At 35.9% G+C, this 14,285-nt stretch overlaps 2 protein-coding genes across 2 annotated transcripts in view; both read right to left on the bottom strand.

Moving 5' to 3' along the window:
- Window positions 1-3,503: 3,503 nt before the first annotated feature.
- LOC107081905 (extracellular calcium-sensing receptor-like) lies at window positions 3,504-6,954 on the bottom strand. Its single transcript, XM_015370256.1, has 6 exons — window positions 6,749-6,954; window positions 6,391-6,670; window positions 5,395-6,201; window positions 5,061-5,288; window positions 4,535-4,658; window positions 3,504-4,399 (listed from the first exon to the last, which is right to left on the bottom strand). The coding sequence occupies exons 1-6, from the start codon at window positions 6,952-6,954 to the stop codon at window positions 3,504-3,506; spliced, it is 2,541 nt and encodes an 846-aa protein (XP_015225742.1).
- Window positions 6,955-12,926: 5,972 nt separating this feature from the next.
- The window catches only part of LOC107081891 (extracellular calcium-sensing receptor-like), a 9,972-nt gene continuing 8,613 nt past the window's right edge, over window positions 12,927-14,285 (bottom strand). The window contains exon 7 of the mRNA XM_015370238.1: window positions 12,927-13,358. Within this exon, the coding sequence (XP_015225724.1) occupies window positions 12,927-13,358 (432 nt within the window). The remainder of the gene's footprint in view (window positions 13,359-14,285) is intronic.

Genomic DNA, 14,285 nt, shown 5'->3' on the forward strand with positions numbered 1-14,285 from the left:
ACATCTAGAGGAGATAATACTCTTATCCAATCAGAGTGGTGATGATGTAAGTGCATTCATTTAATTCGCTTTTTTTTTACTATTTTTTTAATATTACTGTATTGTAACATGTGTTAAAATTATAAAGATGCAACGTTTTCACGTTCCTAAATTTATATTATAAATCTTTCTTCTAAAATCTTTTGTCTAGAAAGGGTTGCATTTTTTTAAGGTTTTATCTTTTACTCAAATCAACTATATTTAACAATATATAAATTATCATTAGTATTTTTTAATTTATTTTTTTTTTTTGCTTATTAGGTTCCTATGTATATTCCAAAGTATAAATGTTAATTTAAACAAGTTTTCAAATGATCAAAATATGACTTCATGTTTACAAGGTCACTTACCACACATTTTACCATGTATAGAAAGATATTACCAAAATGGAAAAACAAAGTAAACAAAACAACAAAGGCTACAAGCTAATGCTGCTCATAGACAATATAACCGTAAAACTTAAAGGGATTCATTTCAACCTGTAGTCAATTTCTGACCTACAAATCACCTTATTTGTTAAAAAGACTATAACTATACCTATTTTGTCTTCTCAAACTCACTGAAACACGTAAACATAAAACACAAAATAACTTCAAAGAAATGTGAAAGTAGTATCTGAGCAGTTTTAAAGTGAGCTACAAAGGCTTAGATGGTACGACTATACTATATTAAGCATTACAACAGGATTCTATGTTATCCATAGTATAAATATAATGACAAATTTAACAGCAAAACACATAAGTTTAAATTTAGAAAACTGTTATATAGATATACAAATAAATTAATTTCTTGTTTCTTTGAAGTGTCAGAACTCTACAATCATAAAACAATCTGTACTGTAAACAGAGTTTTGAGATATTCTCTGAAAGTTTCGGTAACCAGATGAATATGGCGTACAGAGCCAATCCTTAACTGAAAAAGCTGAGTCACAAAAAGAGGTACTTTGAGTTTTTGTGAGCCCTATATTCTCCATGCATAACGATTCTTTGGAGCAGTACAACTGTAACAGTACCCATTACAATTACTGATTTGTCTGTTATAACTCACACAACGACAACTGTCAAGCAATCCTAAAGGCTTATCAGCACCTGATTAATGTGAAAGGCACACACTACCAGGATTTTGCATAAAGAAAGAATAGTGGATATAGGAATTTTGTTTAAAGAAACATGTAACAAAATTCAATGCAGTCTATTTATATAGAGCCAATATACAACACATCATTTCAAGGCCCCTTACAGAGAAAATTCAACCAGATGGTACAGTCAGATACGTTCAAAGTGTTCTATCTCAGGAAAACCAGCTAATTGCATCGACTTAATGACTTGACATGAATGCTTCACACTGAACATGCATGCAGCGCCAGTGGAGAGAAAAAAACTACCTTTTACAGGAAGAAACCTCCTGCAGAATCTGGCTCCTTGTTAGCGGCCATCTGCATGGCCAATTGGGGATTTAAAGAGAAATAGGAACAAAACAAAACTTTGCAATATTGGGGAAGTACTCTCACTGCTAATTCCAACAAAAGGGTTTGACCGCTGATGCAGCTTCTTTATAGCTTTTTAAGTTGCTCCAGTACAATACAAAATACTCACTACACTAGACAGAGACAAAAAAAGCATAACCATTTACCAGACAGAAACAAATGTTTTGCTCTGCTCTGGTTCATTGGAAGCCGGCCAGGTAGAGACAATTGCAATCACACAAAACATCAAAAAGAACATCAAAAGGATCCAGTTTGTCATAGTTAACAGGTAACGGTAAATCAGTGACTACTAATTTGAGCATAAATTGTATATTTCCCCCCAAAAAGAAGGCAGGTTCATTGGATGCACATTATTTGTAATTCTGCATACCAGGAAACAGATTTGTAATTTCGATAAAAAATTTTCATTGTATGCTGAAAGGCATAAGTTAGGCAAAGTTTTGTCAAATCCAGTGAAAACAACTTCCAAGAGTGCCATCTCACATCTTCAAAAGAAACTTTTTGTAGAAGGCAGGGATGAAGAGATGCTGATTTTGGAAGTAGTGAACAAACATAGCTTATGCAAACTGTGTAACCTTAATTGACCCTATGACAACGATCCATAACAAAAACAAAATGTTTGGGCAAAAACTGCACATAAGCTGGATGCTGATGAAGATTTTTTTAATTATATCATATTCGATTAAGCAACACTAAGCATTAAGGTTGCTGTTCAAAGCTGAAGTTGGGCTCTGATTCTAGCTTTCAATTAAGGAAATGAATAAAGGGCACTTCATTTTTCGTTGCCTTCAGCATTTTCAAACTCCTGTAATTAAAAGGTAGAGTCCATGGAGGACGGCCCTGAGTCCGGAGATGAGGCAGAGTCCATGGAGGACGGTGATGGAGGAGGACCTCTTGAGGATGGCGTCCCTGCTGCAAAACCCTTGGGGGCCGCCGACTGCGGCACACGAACCGGCTGACGGTAAGGGGTGCCGTCAGCCCCTCTCTTCACCCGAGTGTCCGAGACACGTGACCGGAAATCAGATTACACAACTACAAAGTCGATCACCGACCTCTGGCCTAGGGCATCTTTGGGCTACGTACACTTATTGATGCCCTTGTGCTTGAACATGGTGTTCGTTATGGACAAACTGTGATTAGCACAGAAGTCCAATAACAGAAATAAGCTCGGGTTTAGCTCGGGTTCGTCCAAAGGCCCTTCGTGGAGGGCATGGGATCATGATCTCTTCATAAATACTAAAGTATTTTCAATGAAACAAAGTGACCTTTTTTTCTTTTACTTCAAAAGGGTTGTTCACAACATATCTATGTAAATCACACAGACACGATTCACCAGCAAAAAAACAAAAAAAAAACTAAACAAAAAAATGTTATCTTGTGTCCTTTAGTCTCCAAATCTGGATCTAAGAAAGCTAGTATAAGCTGAGTAGAACATATTCTATAAAAGAGGATGCATGGCTATGGAAGAGAAAGAACAAATATTCATGTGTCTGTGTGCTCCAACCTTGCAAAAATATCATTAGCATAGATTTGCTGATGTCCTAATATTCAAAGTCTTAAAAGGAACCCTGCCAATATGACAGATGTTGATGACTGTGAGATAAATAATTTTTGTGTTTGATGGGTTTAAGCTTAAACATTAAAAATAAGTTTAAATTAAAAAATAGATTTAATTTTTTCATTAAATCATTCTACAAGAAGAACATTACTTTATCTTCACATGTTTTACATGAAAGCAAATGAGTTTGAAGTTTGCAGTACTATAACAAATAGGCGAGGCAAGTTTATTTTTATAGCACAATTCAGTACAAGGACAAGTTAAAGTGCTTTACATGAATAACTCGGCAAAATAGAAGAAAAATAAACTCAGATACCAATAGGCATTAATATCACATACGGTCTACAAAGTATGTAACAAGTTTCATTTAACTACCCTTTTGTTTGTAGTACTCTAAAAAAATTTTTATTGTGTTTTGTGCTAATTTCTTCCCATCAAGTTTTTTTTTGTGTTTCTCTCAGGTTTCAGAAGTAAAATGTAACATTTTGGTGCAAATATACAAAAGAGTAGCCCAAAGCTTGAAGCTAGCATTGCAAAAATCTCTACAGCTACAGTAAATTTACCTGGAGAGCTGACATATGCAGGGATAAATGTGAGCCATACAGCACTAAATATCAGCATACTAAAAGTAATGAATTTGGCTTCATTAAAATTATCAGGTAACTTGCGTGCTAAAAAAGCAAATATGAAGCAAAGCAGAGCCAGAAATCCAATGTATGCCATCACAACCCAAAAGGCTATAGGTGAACCTAAAACACACTCTAAAATGATCTTTTCATTGGCATAAACTGTGTTCTTATGTGGAAAGGGTGGGGCAAAAACTAACCATATCACACAAATCAACACTTGAATTAAAGTACAGCCGAGAACACTTGTTCTCTGAAGAGGCGCTGAACACTGAGGGATTGTTTTTGCTGGTCTTTTAGCTTTAAAGGCCATCACCACAGTTATAGTTTTAGCAAGTATACATGAGATGCACAGAGCAAAAGCTATGCCAAAAGCTGTATGTCGAAGCATGCAGGACCACTCAGTGGGCCGACCAATGAAGGTCAGAGAGCAAAGGAAACACAGAGTCAGTGAGAAGAGTAGCAGGAAGCTTAGCTCAGAATTACTGGCTTTGACAAGAGGTGTGTGTCGGAACCATAGAAAGATACACAGGATTATAAGTGTTAAACTTGCTCCACATAACGAGAAGGCAGCTAGGACAGCCCCCATAGTCTCCTTATATGAAAGGAACTCAATCACCTTTGGAACACATTTGCTGTGATTGGCATTCGACCAGTACTCCAGTGGACACTGTGAACACTCCGCAGAATCTAAAAAGGATATAAATGAAAGAAATGGCTCCTGCTTAAAATTCTTTATAAGTTTGAAAGAAATGCAGGTTATAAATAATAAACTGGGTCTTCCGAAGAAAAAATGGCAAAAAAAGAAGTATGTGTTTTGCTTACTGCTTTTATTGCTGATCTCTCCACCAGCACAGGGGGCACAGGAGAAACAGCAGATAGGTTTTCCTTTGATCGGTGCCTGTCGGAAACCTGGCAGGCAATTCTCACTGCAAACAGACAGGGGTATCTGTGGCAATTAAAACAAAATTCAATCTGAAATTAGCTTTATCTTTGATTTTTGCACATTTCAACCCTTTAGCAAGTAAACATCTACATAAATGGTGAGCCTATTTTCTTTACAACTACTAGATAATTCTGCGATGTAATGTATTCTTCTATAGAAAAACAATAGTTTTTTTAGTTTAGTTTTTTAGTGTTTTTTTTTTCAAAAAAATAACTTATCATTGTTTTAATTTCAAGTGACTAAATAGCAAAGTTCCTCACTGTCCTGTTTTGCATCAATATGTGCTATCAGCTTAAACTGTGTTTGTGAATTATTCATTAAAAGATATTTTTCTATTATTCAAGATGTCTTGTTTTTTTCACATTAAAAGAAACTTTTCACAAATATTTAGCTTAGGTATCCTACCTCTAAGGATTCTTTAGCCCATATTATTTGTAGGTTGTTCATGGAAAGCTGGTTCCAATTTTGCTGTGAAGCATCATACTTCCCCACAGTCATGAAGACAATATCTCCTACATGATTTTTTTGCCAGTTCACAAGTTCATAGGTTGCTGCAGGGTCACCATTTTCATCAAAATACATTTGCTCCCCAGACGGAAGAGTAAAATTAACATTCTGGAGTTGTTTTGCAACCTGTCAGAAAAAAACAAAAACACTGCCCAATAAAGAAAACTTGGAACTTTTTTTAGCTAGAAGGGGAAAAAAAGCAATAAAAACATTTTCCAAGGTGCGCTTTTACCTTTCTTGGTTCTACATGTTCTTTTAGGATGCATGAGTGAGACACTGAGTAAGCATTTGATCCACATATCAACATTCTATGCAAGGCATGAGCCACTGCATACACAGCCTTATACACATTGTTGGATATTCTCAGCTCTGACACATTTGTAAACTCATTATCTGCATCTTGAAGTCTCTCGGAGCCAGAACATAACTTTGTGCCAGGTATATTGGACTGGAATCTGCAGTCAAATGTTGTTTCCCAGAACTCCCTTAGCAAACTGCTCTGTGGGTCCTTACTTGGGTTAACCTTCAAAAGAAATTCTTGTAAGCCTGGGATTTTAGCTTTTCTTATTGCGAAGCCCAGTGACCCAGTTAAAATACCAGAGTACCTCTTCTTAGCTAAGTATTTTGCTGTGATCCAAGATTCACTACCAACCCACTGCAACCCAGTTACATTTTGTCTTAGAACTTCCTCGAGCAAAACATCCATTTCACCTTGGGCCAGGAATGCAACTAAAACACTCGCTGTACCTCTTCGGATTACTCTAACAGCCTTTTCAATGTGTTCTCTGGAACCAGTCCTTGAGATGGTCTCGGAGTATTCAACACAAATCCCCTCCTGACTTGCAGCTTCAATAAAAGTGGCCATACCATTATTACCATAATCATTATCACTTCTTATTGCTCCAACCCATGTCCATCCAAAGTGCTTTACTAGTTTAGCCATTGCTCTGCTCTGATAGTAGTCACTGGGAATGGTTCTGAAGAAAAAGGGATACTCCTTTCTGTTACTGAGACAAGCACATGTTGCAAAGTGGCTGATCTTTTGGAAACAAAAAAAAGAGCATGAAACAGACAACATGTGAAATTAAAGTAGCAGATTTCTACTCATGTTGATCTGGAAGGAAAAACAATCAGAAACCAGAAAAATGCAAATGTAGCCCTATTGGACAAAAGTACGGTATTCCTATTATGTGTTATTTGATAATAATTTTGCAAAACATTTGCTTACCATAGGTATTTGGAAAATCCCTGAAATCTGTTGCATTGCAATTGTTGAAGAGGATTCAGAGGCCCCAATAATAACATGGACAGAAGAACAGCTTTTACCCCCAGTGTTTTCCACTCCATCTATTAGACCCATTACTGCACGCGTTGAAGGTAGTGTGGAACCACAGCTATCAAAAACCTTATAACCAATTGAAACATTCGGTAGTAAAATGCTGCTGTTGTTAATTTCTTCAATGGCAAATAACATTGTTTGCACAAAACGGAATTCTCTTAGATTTATCCTAAAAAAAAAAAACATTGTTGTACAATTCTCCTCAGTCAGAGTCAAAAATAAAGTTGAGATTAAAAGTAAGACTTACCTTGAGCATCTGAAAGACTCTGGTGTTTCATATTTAGACAGTGAGGGAATTGATATTTGACTATAGATGGAAAAAGCCCCACCAATAGTAACATCTCCTTCCTTAGACAAGATAGGCACCTCTGGGTTCCCAATAATCTTACATGTAGAGTTGTTCTCTGCTTTAAAGAATCCCACAATGACTACTAACAGTAAAATTATACTCATCCAATGACCCATTATTCACAAAGAAATCTGTTTTTTTCCCAGAGGGCTGTGATTTCAAAGATGGGTACTGACTTATGCTGTTAGCGAGAAGATGTTTGTCATCTGCAAGAGGATGGACAGTATTTATACAGAGGATGATGACGACCTCAAATTAAACAAATTAAAGTGGCAAAATCTATGAACAGATTTTATTTGATTTTATATTAAAAGTTTGAAAGGTCTTAAATTAAGAGTAGATGAGAATAGTATTGGTTTTATTTTTTTTTTTTTTGCTTGCATATGAACTTAAAGTTTGCATACATATTTGTTATGCATTTTCTTCTCTAGCAACCCTTCATTATTAAATTATTACATAACATAATCACAGTGAAAATTAGGCAGAGATCCTTTATTTTACTTTTAGTTATTGTTGTCTCTTCAGTTAGATGATAAATATTTTATTAAAAAAGTAATAAGTTTCAGAGATTCAAATTATATAAAACTGTTTCAATTTTTTATTTTAAATCTATTATTCACACAGACTTTCTTGAAACTAGGGTTTCTGTTCTGTGCCTAGTCGTAATTTTCCTACAATCCCTTCATCTCACATTGTGACATCTATCTTGTATGGATATGTAAATATTTAATTAAAATCATATTAAATTAAACTTAGAGGCTTTTAAAATCCCAGATTTGACAAGTGTGCTTTATTTACCTTGAGTGCGTCTGTTACAGAAACAAGGTAAACCACAACTTAATAGCAAAACTAACTGAAAACATAAGTAAATTGTAGATTCTGGGACAGAAAGGGACTAATTTAATTAGTTTTCTTTGAATGTGGTTGCCTTGGGTATATGTCCAGACACATAAAGTGAACTGTCAAGTGATTGCATTGTTGACATCGGTTAGCAATTTAATTTTTAATGATAAAAATAAAAAGATTTGGTAATATTATTGATTTCACTGCCTTTTTAAGACAAAAAACAAAGAAAAAAACAATAGTGACAAATACAACAATCACAAATTTTAGTTACAAATAATGATCACTGATGACAGCTATCTGAGCTTTTATTTGTTCTTAATTTCTCTGTCTTTGACAAAGGAGTCTAAAGGTTAAAGGTATAGGAGCAGGACAGCTTTTCTGACGCATATTTTTTACCATGTTGCTTGAAGATCTCTCCACAGTCGCGTAGAACCCTGTGAAATTGAAGGTCTGGAAGTGAAACTAAAATAAATGGTCCCCGCTACAGTGTGAAATCAATGAGTAAAGTCCACCAATCACAGAACACGGTCTGTTGTACACTATTGATTCCTTATATGTCAATCATGCTCATCTGCTTGTCCCTCCCCCCGTGCGCGTACCCTGTTACATGAACGAATCGACCCCCCAATGCTCATGTAGGACGCCATGGCTGGAAGCTAGCCACTGTTATGCTATGTTCACACCTTAATCAGCAATAGCAGCAAAAACGCGTGTGCTGCTTCATTTTTGATGCTTGTACAAGTTTAGTTCTGATGGCCGGCTGAAGCATCTCTGCTGCTCTAGCTGCGCTGTTGAAAAGTGGGTCTGATGCACGTTGGGCGGAGATACCCTGTCCTTTCTTTGCCTGTAACAATGGCAGCTATATTTTCTGTGATCAGCAGGTGAAAAGTAGTTTGAATTTATTATGAAGTCAGAGAGTCTACCTGAAAGCATCATCAGTGCAATCAGTTCCCCCAGATTACCATCTTGCCTTCAAATATTATTTCTGTCGGAGCCTCTCAGACCCCCCTACACAGGCAGTGCGCTGTCACTAGGAATCCCATTCAACAGCAGCCTATGGCCCGGTCACCTCCTTGCAGTTCGTGGTGGAGGCAGTAAGGTATTTTTATTGTACTTAATCCAAACTGCAAACACTATGATAATAAAAGGGAAAATTTTTTGCCGGCAGATTAATCAATTGGTTATTTAGACATTAATAAACTGTTTCAGAGAAGTGATCATAGCGCTCTGCATAATCAGTGCAGTGCCTGTCTCCCTGCAAGCTCCCAGATCAGTGACGCACTGCTTTAGCTGCTCAGACGCGCTGCAGACAGCATGCGCGCTCATGTGTTATGAAGGCGTCGTTTTGAGGCATGGTCTGAAAGGAGAGGCATGGTTGTATATGTTAAAAAATAGGGTTTGCTGGAACCGTTTTTCCAAAATCTCCTACAGCCCCTTAAAGGGGAGGACTTTGGCATACTGAAAAAAAAACCAAAAAAAACAAACCTTTAAACCTAAATTTTCAATATGTGTGGTTTCTTTCTATCTTTTGAACTATGTTTTACTTTTGTGACAACTGTCTGTCAAGTGAAAATGCGTGTATTTACTGTTACCAATTTTGACACAATTGAAAATAATCACATGAATGAATTAATGACAATTGAATAAGTAGGAAAAAAAGAACAAAAAAATTCAGCAAATAATTGTTGTAAGAAGTAATTCAATTATAGTTAGAAAATAATGTGTATATAAAGCTTGTTTAACTTCTTATGTATTCACTTTTATCTTTATGCTTTCATTTTTTTTCGAGTTTTATTTTTATGCTAGTTATTTCCCTTTCCAGACATTTCTGCTTATTAGATAGTTATATTGCAAAGGGTCTACATCCTACCTGGGAAAGTAAGAGTAACAACAAACATCTGTGACTTCAAGAAGGTTATGAGTGAATTCAACTGAGACATTCAACAACTTTATTGGAAAACAATGCTGCAATTCCTGACTTCACTGTCATATGGATGCTCTGACGGGAGGTGTGTTTAAGTTAGCTGCATTGACACAATTGTTCAGTTGTCTGTTATCCCGAATCTTCCATGACACTGCATCCCGTAAGGAATTCAGTGTTCGTCTGATTTCAAACCAACTAAGTGGATATAAGAATGTCCAAATTTTGTTAAAAACTATAAACCTATGCTAAACTAATCCTTCAGTCAGTGGCTTACAAGAGAAGATGATCTTTTTGATTCTTTATTGTATCATATGATAGAACATTTGCCTGAAATAAGGATTAATCTGTACTTATATTCTACCTACACTGCAAATTTTGTATTATGATGTTACTATTCCATGGCACACCATTCATCATGAAATTAATAATCTCATGTACAATGACATCTTTGATTATATTCACATTGCACGATCCCTGGTTAGTTCCGAATTATATGTGACATATATATGACAATAAGCAACTTCATCAGCATATTGCACTGATCTGTGCCATGGGAGATGTTAAAACCTCAAAAAAAGGAGGAGGAGAATTTGGCCCCTGTCTGGCAGGGGAAAAGAGGCTAACTTGGGAGTTATCAGAGTATGTTATAACACAGGCATCCCCAAAGTCAGTCAAAGCAAAGAATCCTCTAAAACCTGCAGGACAGAGGCCCTCGAGGACCGACTTTGGGGATGCCTGTAATAACATCTCCCTTTTATGGATTATATTACAAATACCTCAGCCTTTGAATTCAGCTACATGATTTACTGTTCAATCCCAAATTCTCCCAAAGCAAATAATAATAAAATCAATAATAAATAAGTTTAATTACAAATAGTTGTTGTGTAACATTATCAATAAATTAAAGAGTTATAATTGGATGAATACATTCAATCATACTTTATGTCAATGCCATTTCATCAAAAGAAGCTTTAGAAAATGTCGTTACTGTATATCACACTTCACAGTCCACTGTAGGTGCATAAAGATCTGATTAAACAAAACAAAAAATTATAAATATATAAAATAAAATCATGTTTAGGTGTTACATTACAGGCAAGTCTCTCTGTCTTGAAAATGATGAGTTCGTACCTGGACAGCAGGGCCTTGAGTGCCCTGTGAACCTGGGGAATTGCATGGAACATCTGCTCTGTAGCCGCATCTTGGATGGATTGAGACATAACCAAGCTTTGTCCAAAATATTACTTTTGCAATGAGAAAGACTTTCTTCCCCAATGTCTCTTTGCAATCTCTTTTGAAATGCAATTTTATTGACCTTTTTTTTCCCGGTTTAATTGTATAAAGATTGTCTGCATTCCCGCTGCATTAATTTGTGCCTGTGTGTCTACTCTTTATTGTAACGGCTGCTATGCATGCGCCACAAGTATGAAAAGCCATTATCAGTGGAGCACATATTCTATGAGTCACCATGACAACAGGCAACAGGAAGTGCATATTTCATCCCACTGGAACCAGAGATTTTAATGCAGAAATGTGAAAAAATTAAGTAAAAAAGGAGAATGTGTTTAATAGACAGAGAAACAGTGCTACAGCTACAAAGGTTGAAGATGGAGAAGGAAAAGATTGTTGCTCCAGTTAATACGTAAATTTGTATGAAGTTACTTTGGCAGGCCATTGTTACATTTATTAATGTAATTTCTAGACATCTAGAATGTTTACTCTAGATGTGGAGAATTTCATCTTGTTTGAAATGGTCATTTAGACAAAGAACATCTCTGTTAATACAGATTCTGTTTGGTTTTAGTTTTTCATATGAATCGACATGCTGCATGAAGTTGGGACCTGGTCGTTTTAAAAAGATTCTGAAGCTGTCATGAACTCGGCGCTGATGATTCGGTTTTTTTCTTTCCTCCTTGCTCCCCTGTCTAATTGGTCCTGAAGCTGATTAACCCCGATAATTTCCACCCGATTATTTAGCTATTCATGTTGCGTGATTACCTTCCATCAGCGGCAGGTTATTTGAGCAGTTTGGTGAGATTAATTAGCGATCTATATTTCGTTCTATTTTCCTGATTGCGACCTGTTTCTGCCCTATGGATATGGAGTGATTTTTCTGCCACAAACACTTTGAACTTTCCCACTGCCTGTCTCGCCTCGAATTATGGTTTCAACGTTCTGAGGTCATTATAGAACCCTCAGCTCTCTTTGTGAATTTAGGATTTTGAGAAGATATCGATAGACAGTTCTATGTGACACCACCAAGCCAGCTTAAATGCTTTTCAGACATATTCATTTACAACCATAGAGCAGCCCGTGCTGGTTTAATTGCTCTTGCAGGAAAAGTGTGAAGTCAGAGTGGGCTTCTTCACCTAAAAAATTCTGAGGACTTACTTTACAATGCTGACAAATTAAAATTAATTCAGTCCATGTTAAGGAAACTCTGTATTTCCCAGTGTTACATACCTAATAGGAAATAAAAGCAGATTAAATCTAACAACCCACTCAATGGTCATGTTTCATGTAGCGGAGATCAGCAATGACTGTCCTTCCAGATCTCCTAAATGTGATATATTATCTCATAATTATGACATCTTATCTCGTATTTACGAGATATCTCGTAATTATGATATACTGATCTCATACTTATGAGATAAGCTGTCAGAATTTTTTTCTTTGGTGAATGCAATATGCTTCCGCACCCATTAGAGTTTACCCACAAAAAAAGAATTAAATATATCCTGTATACATTTTAATGTTTATGGGGCTTTAAAGAGAAGTCACTTTATTTGTTATTAACAGAAGCTACAAAGATGGATGTAACAGCAGTGTTTCACCAGGAGGTGATGCTTGGACAATATCAAGTTGCTGGTTACTCTAAATTTCCTTAACATGAAAAACTGGATATTGACATACTTTGGAGGAATTAAATTGTATAGATCAATTAATTATATGTAATATCTTTTTAAAGGAAATTTGATTATTTGTTTCTACACCACTCTAGATGTATTAGTTTAGCAAAATATATCATTTTAATGAAAAAGGTGTAGTTTTGACTTTTGATTGAATTACCATTGATCCACAGAGCATGTATTTAATTCTGTATATTTTGGGTCCGTCATGTTAAAGAAAACAGGGAAACCATAATGTTTTTCAAAAATGTGTTTATATTTGCAGTGCTGAGTACATTGCTTAGAATTTTGTATGTATTTGTTTTTTATGAGGTCCTCCAACAACAAACAGCTAAATGTAAAAAAAATATAAAGAAAAGTTTCTGTATCTTGTAAAAATAATAACAACTCATAATAATTAACATTGTGTTTTTCCCAGAAGGTGTTTCTTTGTGTTTATCTCAGGTTTTATAACAAGGATATAGCACTTTGGTGCAAATATACAAAACAGTATCCCGTAACTTGATGCTAGTATGGCAAATATCTCAACAGCAACAGTAAATTTCCCAGGTGAGCTGACATAAGCTGGGATAAAGGTGAGCCAGACTGCACAAAAGATCAACATACTGAAGGTGATGTGCTTTGCCTCATTGAAGCTATCGGGCAACTTTCTTGCCAAGAAAGCAAGGACAAAACATAGAAAGGCAAGGAGACCAATGTATCCTAACACAACCCAAAACCAAAAAGGTGACCCGAGATCACACTCAAGGATTACCTTCTCCATATAATAATTCATATTTTTGTAAGGAATGGGAGGATTTATTGTTATCCACAGGATGCAAACTATGATCTGTATAAAAGTGAAAAACAAAACAGTGAGTTTTTGCTGTGCAGGCCCAAAACATTTAATCATGTTACTACCTGGAAGTGTAGCTTTAAAGGCCATTAGAACCACTATTGTTTTACCAAGAATGCAAGAAATACAGAGGACAAAGGTAATGCCAAATGCTGTGTGTCGCAACATACAGGACCAGCCGGTGGGCTTGCCAATAAATGTCAAAGAACACAAGAAACAGAGAGACAAGGAAAAAAGCAACAGGAAGCTCAGTTCCGAGTTGTTTGCCTTCACTAATGGAGTGTTCTTATTGATTAAAAACAACATGGCTACTATTAAAGTTAGGAAAACTCCCAACAAAGTGAAAAATACCAGTATTTTGCCCATGATTTCAATGAAAGAGATAAAATCGTTTTTTTTGGGTATACAGTCATCTCTGTTTTGATTGGACCAATATTCTTCAGGGCACTTCTTGCAGTTTATTGAATCTGCAATGAAAGATATTGTTAATAATATCATTTAATCGTTTGCACCCTAACAATGTTTAAAATTGAGAAAATTTTTTCACACATCAGTATGCAAAGAGGGTGCATATACTATAGTTTGGGTCTGTGGTACCTGTGGTGTTGCTAAACTTCCCAACTGGACAAGGTATACAGTCAAAGCAGCACACAGGTTTTCCTTTCTGAAGAACTTTATAGGTTCCTGGAAGACAGCTTTTACTGCAAACTGAAACTGGCAACTGTAACAATAATAGTATTGAATAATATTGTTAAAAAGTAAATTCTATTTTTTAAGATACAAGTGTGATCAGATTTTATCGTCAGTAAAGGCCTTTACCTTCTTTGATTCCCCCGGCCACATAATTGCTTCTTCGTTAAGAACAAACCTCTTACCAGGGGGTAGTGAAGCATCATAGTAGCCAACAGATTTGAAATGAAC

This window comes from Cyprinodon variegatus, unplaced genomic scaffold, assembly GCF_000732505.1.
Source record: "Cyprinodon variegatus isolate N-32 unplaced genomic scaffold, C_variegatus-1.0 Scaffold44, whole genome shotgun sequence".
Lineage (NCBI taxonomy): Eukaryota > Metazoa > Chordata > Actinopteri > Cyprinodontiformes > Cyprinodontidae > Cyprinodon > Cyprinodon variegatus.

Excerpts from the sequence above, each read along its gene's own strand:
- LOC107081905 (XM_015370256.1), bottom strand. The coding sequence starts at position 6,954 with ATGAGTATAATTTTACTGTTAGTAGTCATTGTGGGATTCTTTAAAGCA. Across the intron at positions 6,671-6,748 it reads GAGTCTTTCAGATGCTCAAG|GATAAATCTAAGAGAATTCC; the intron begins GTAAGTCTTACT and ends TTTTTTTTTTAG. Across the intron at positions 4,659-5,060 it reads GGGCTAAAGAATCCTTAGAG|ATACCCCTGTCTGTTTGCAG; the intron begins GTAGGATACCTA and ends TAATTGCCACAG.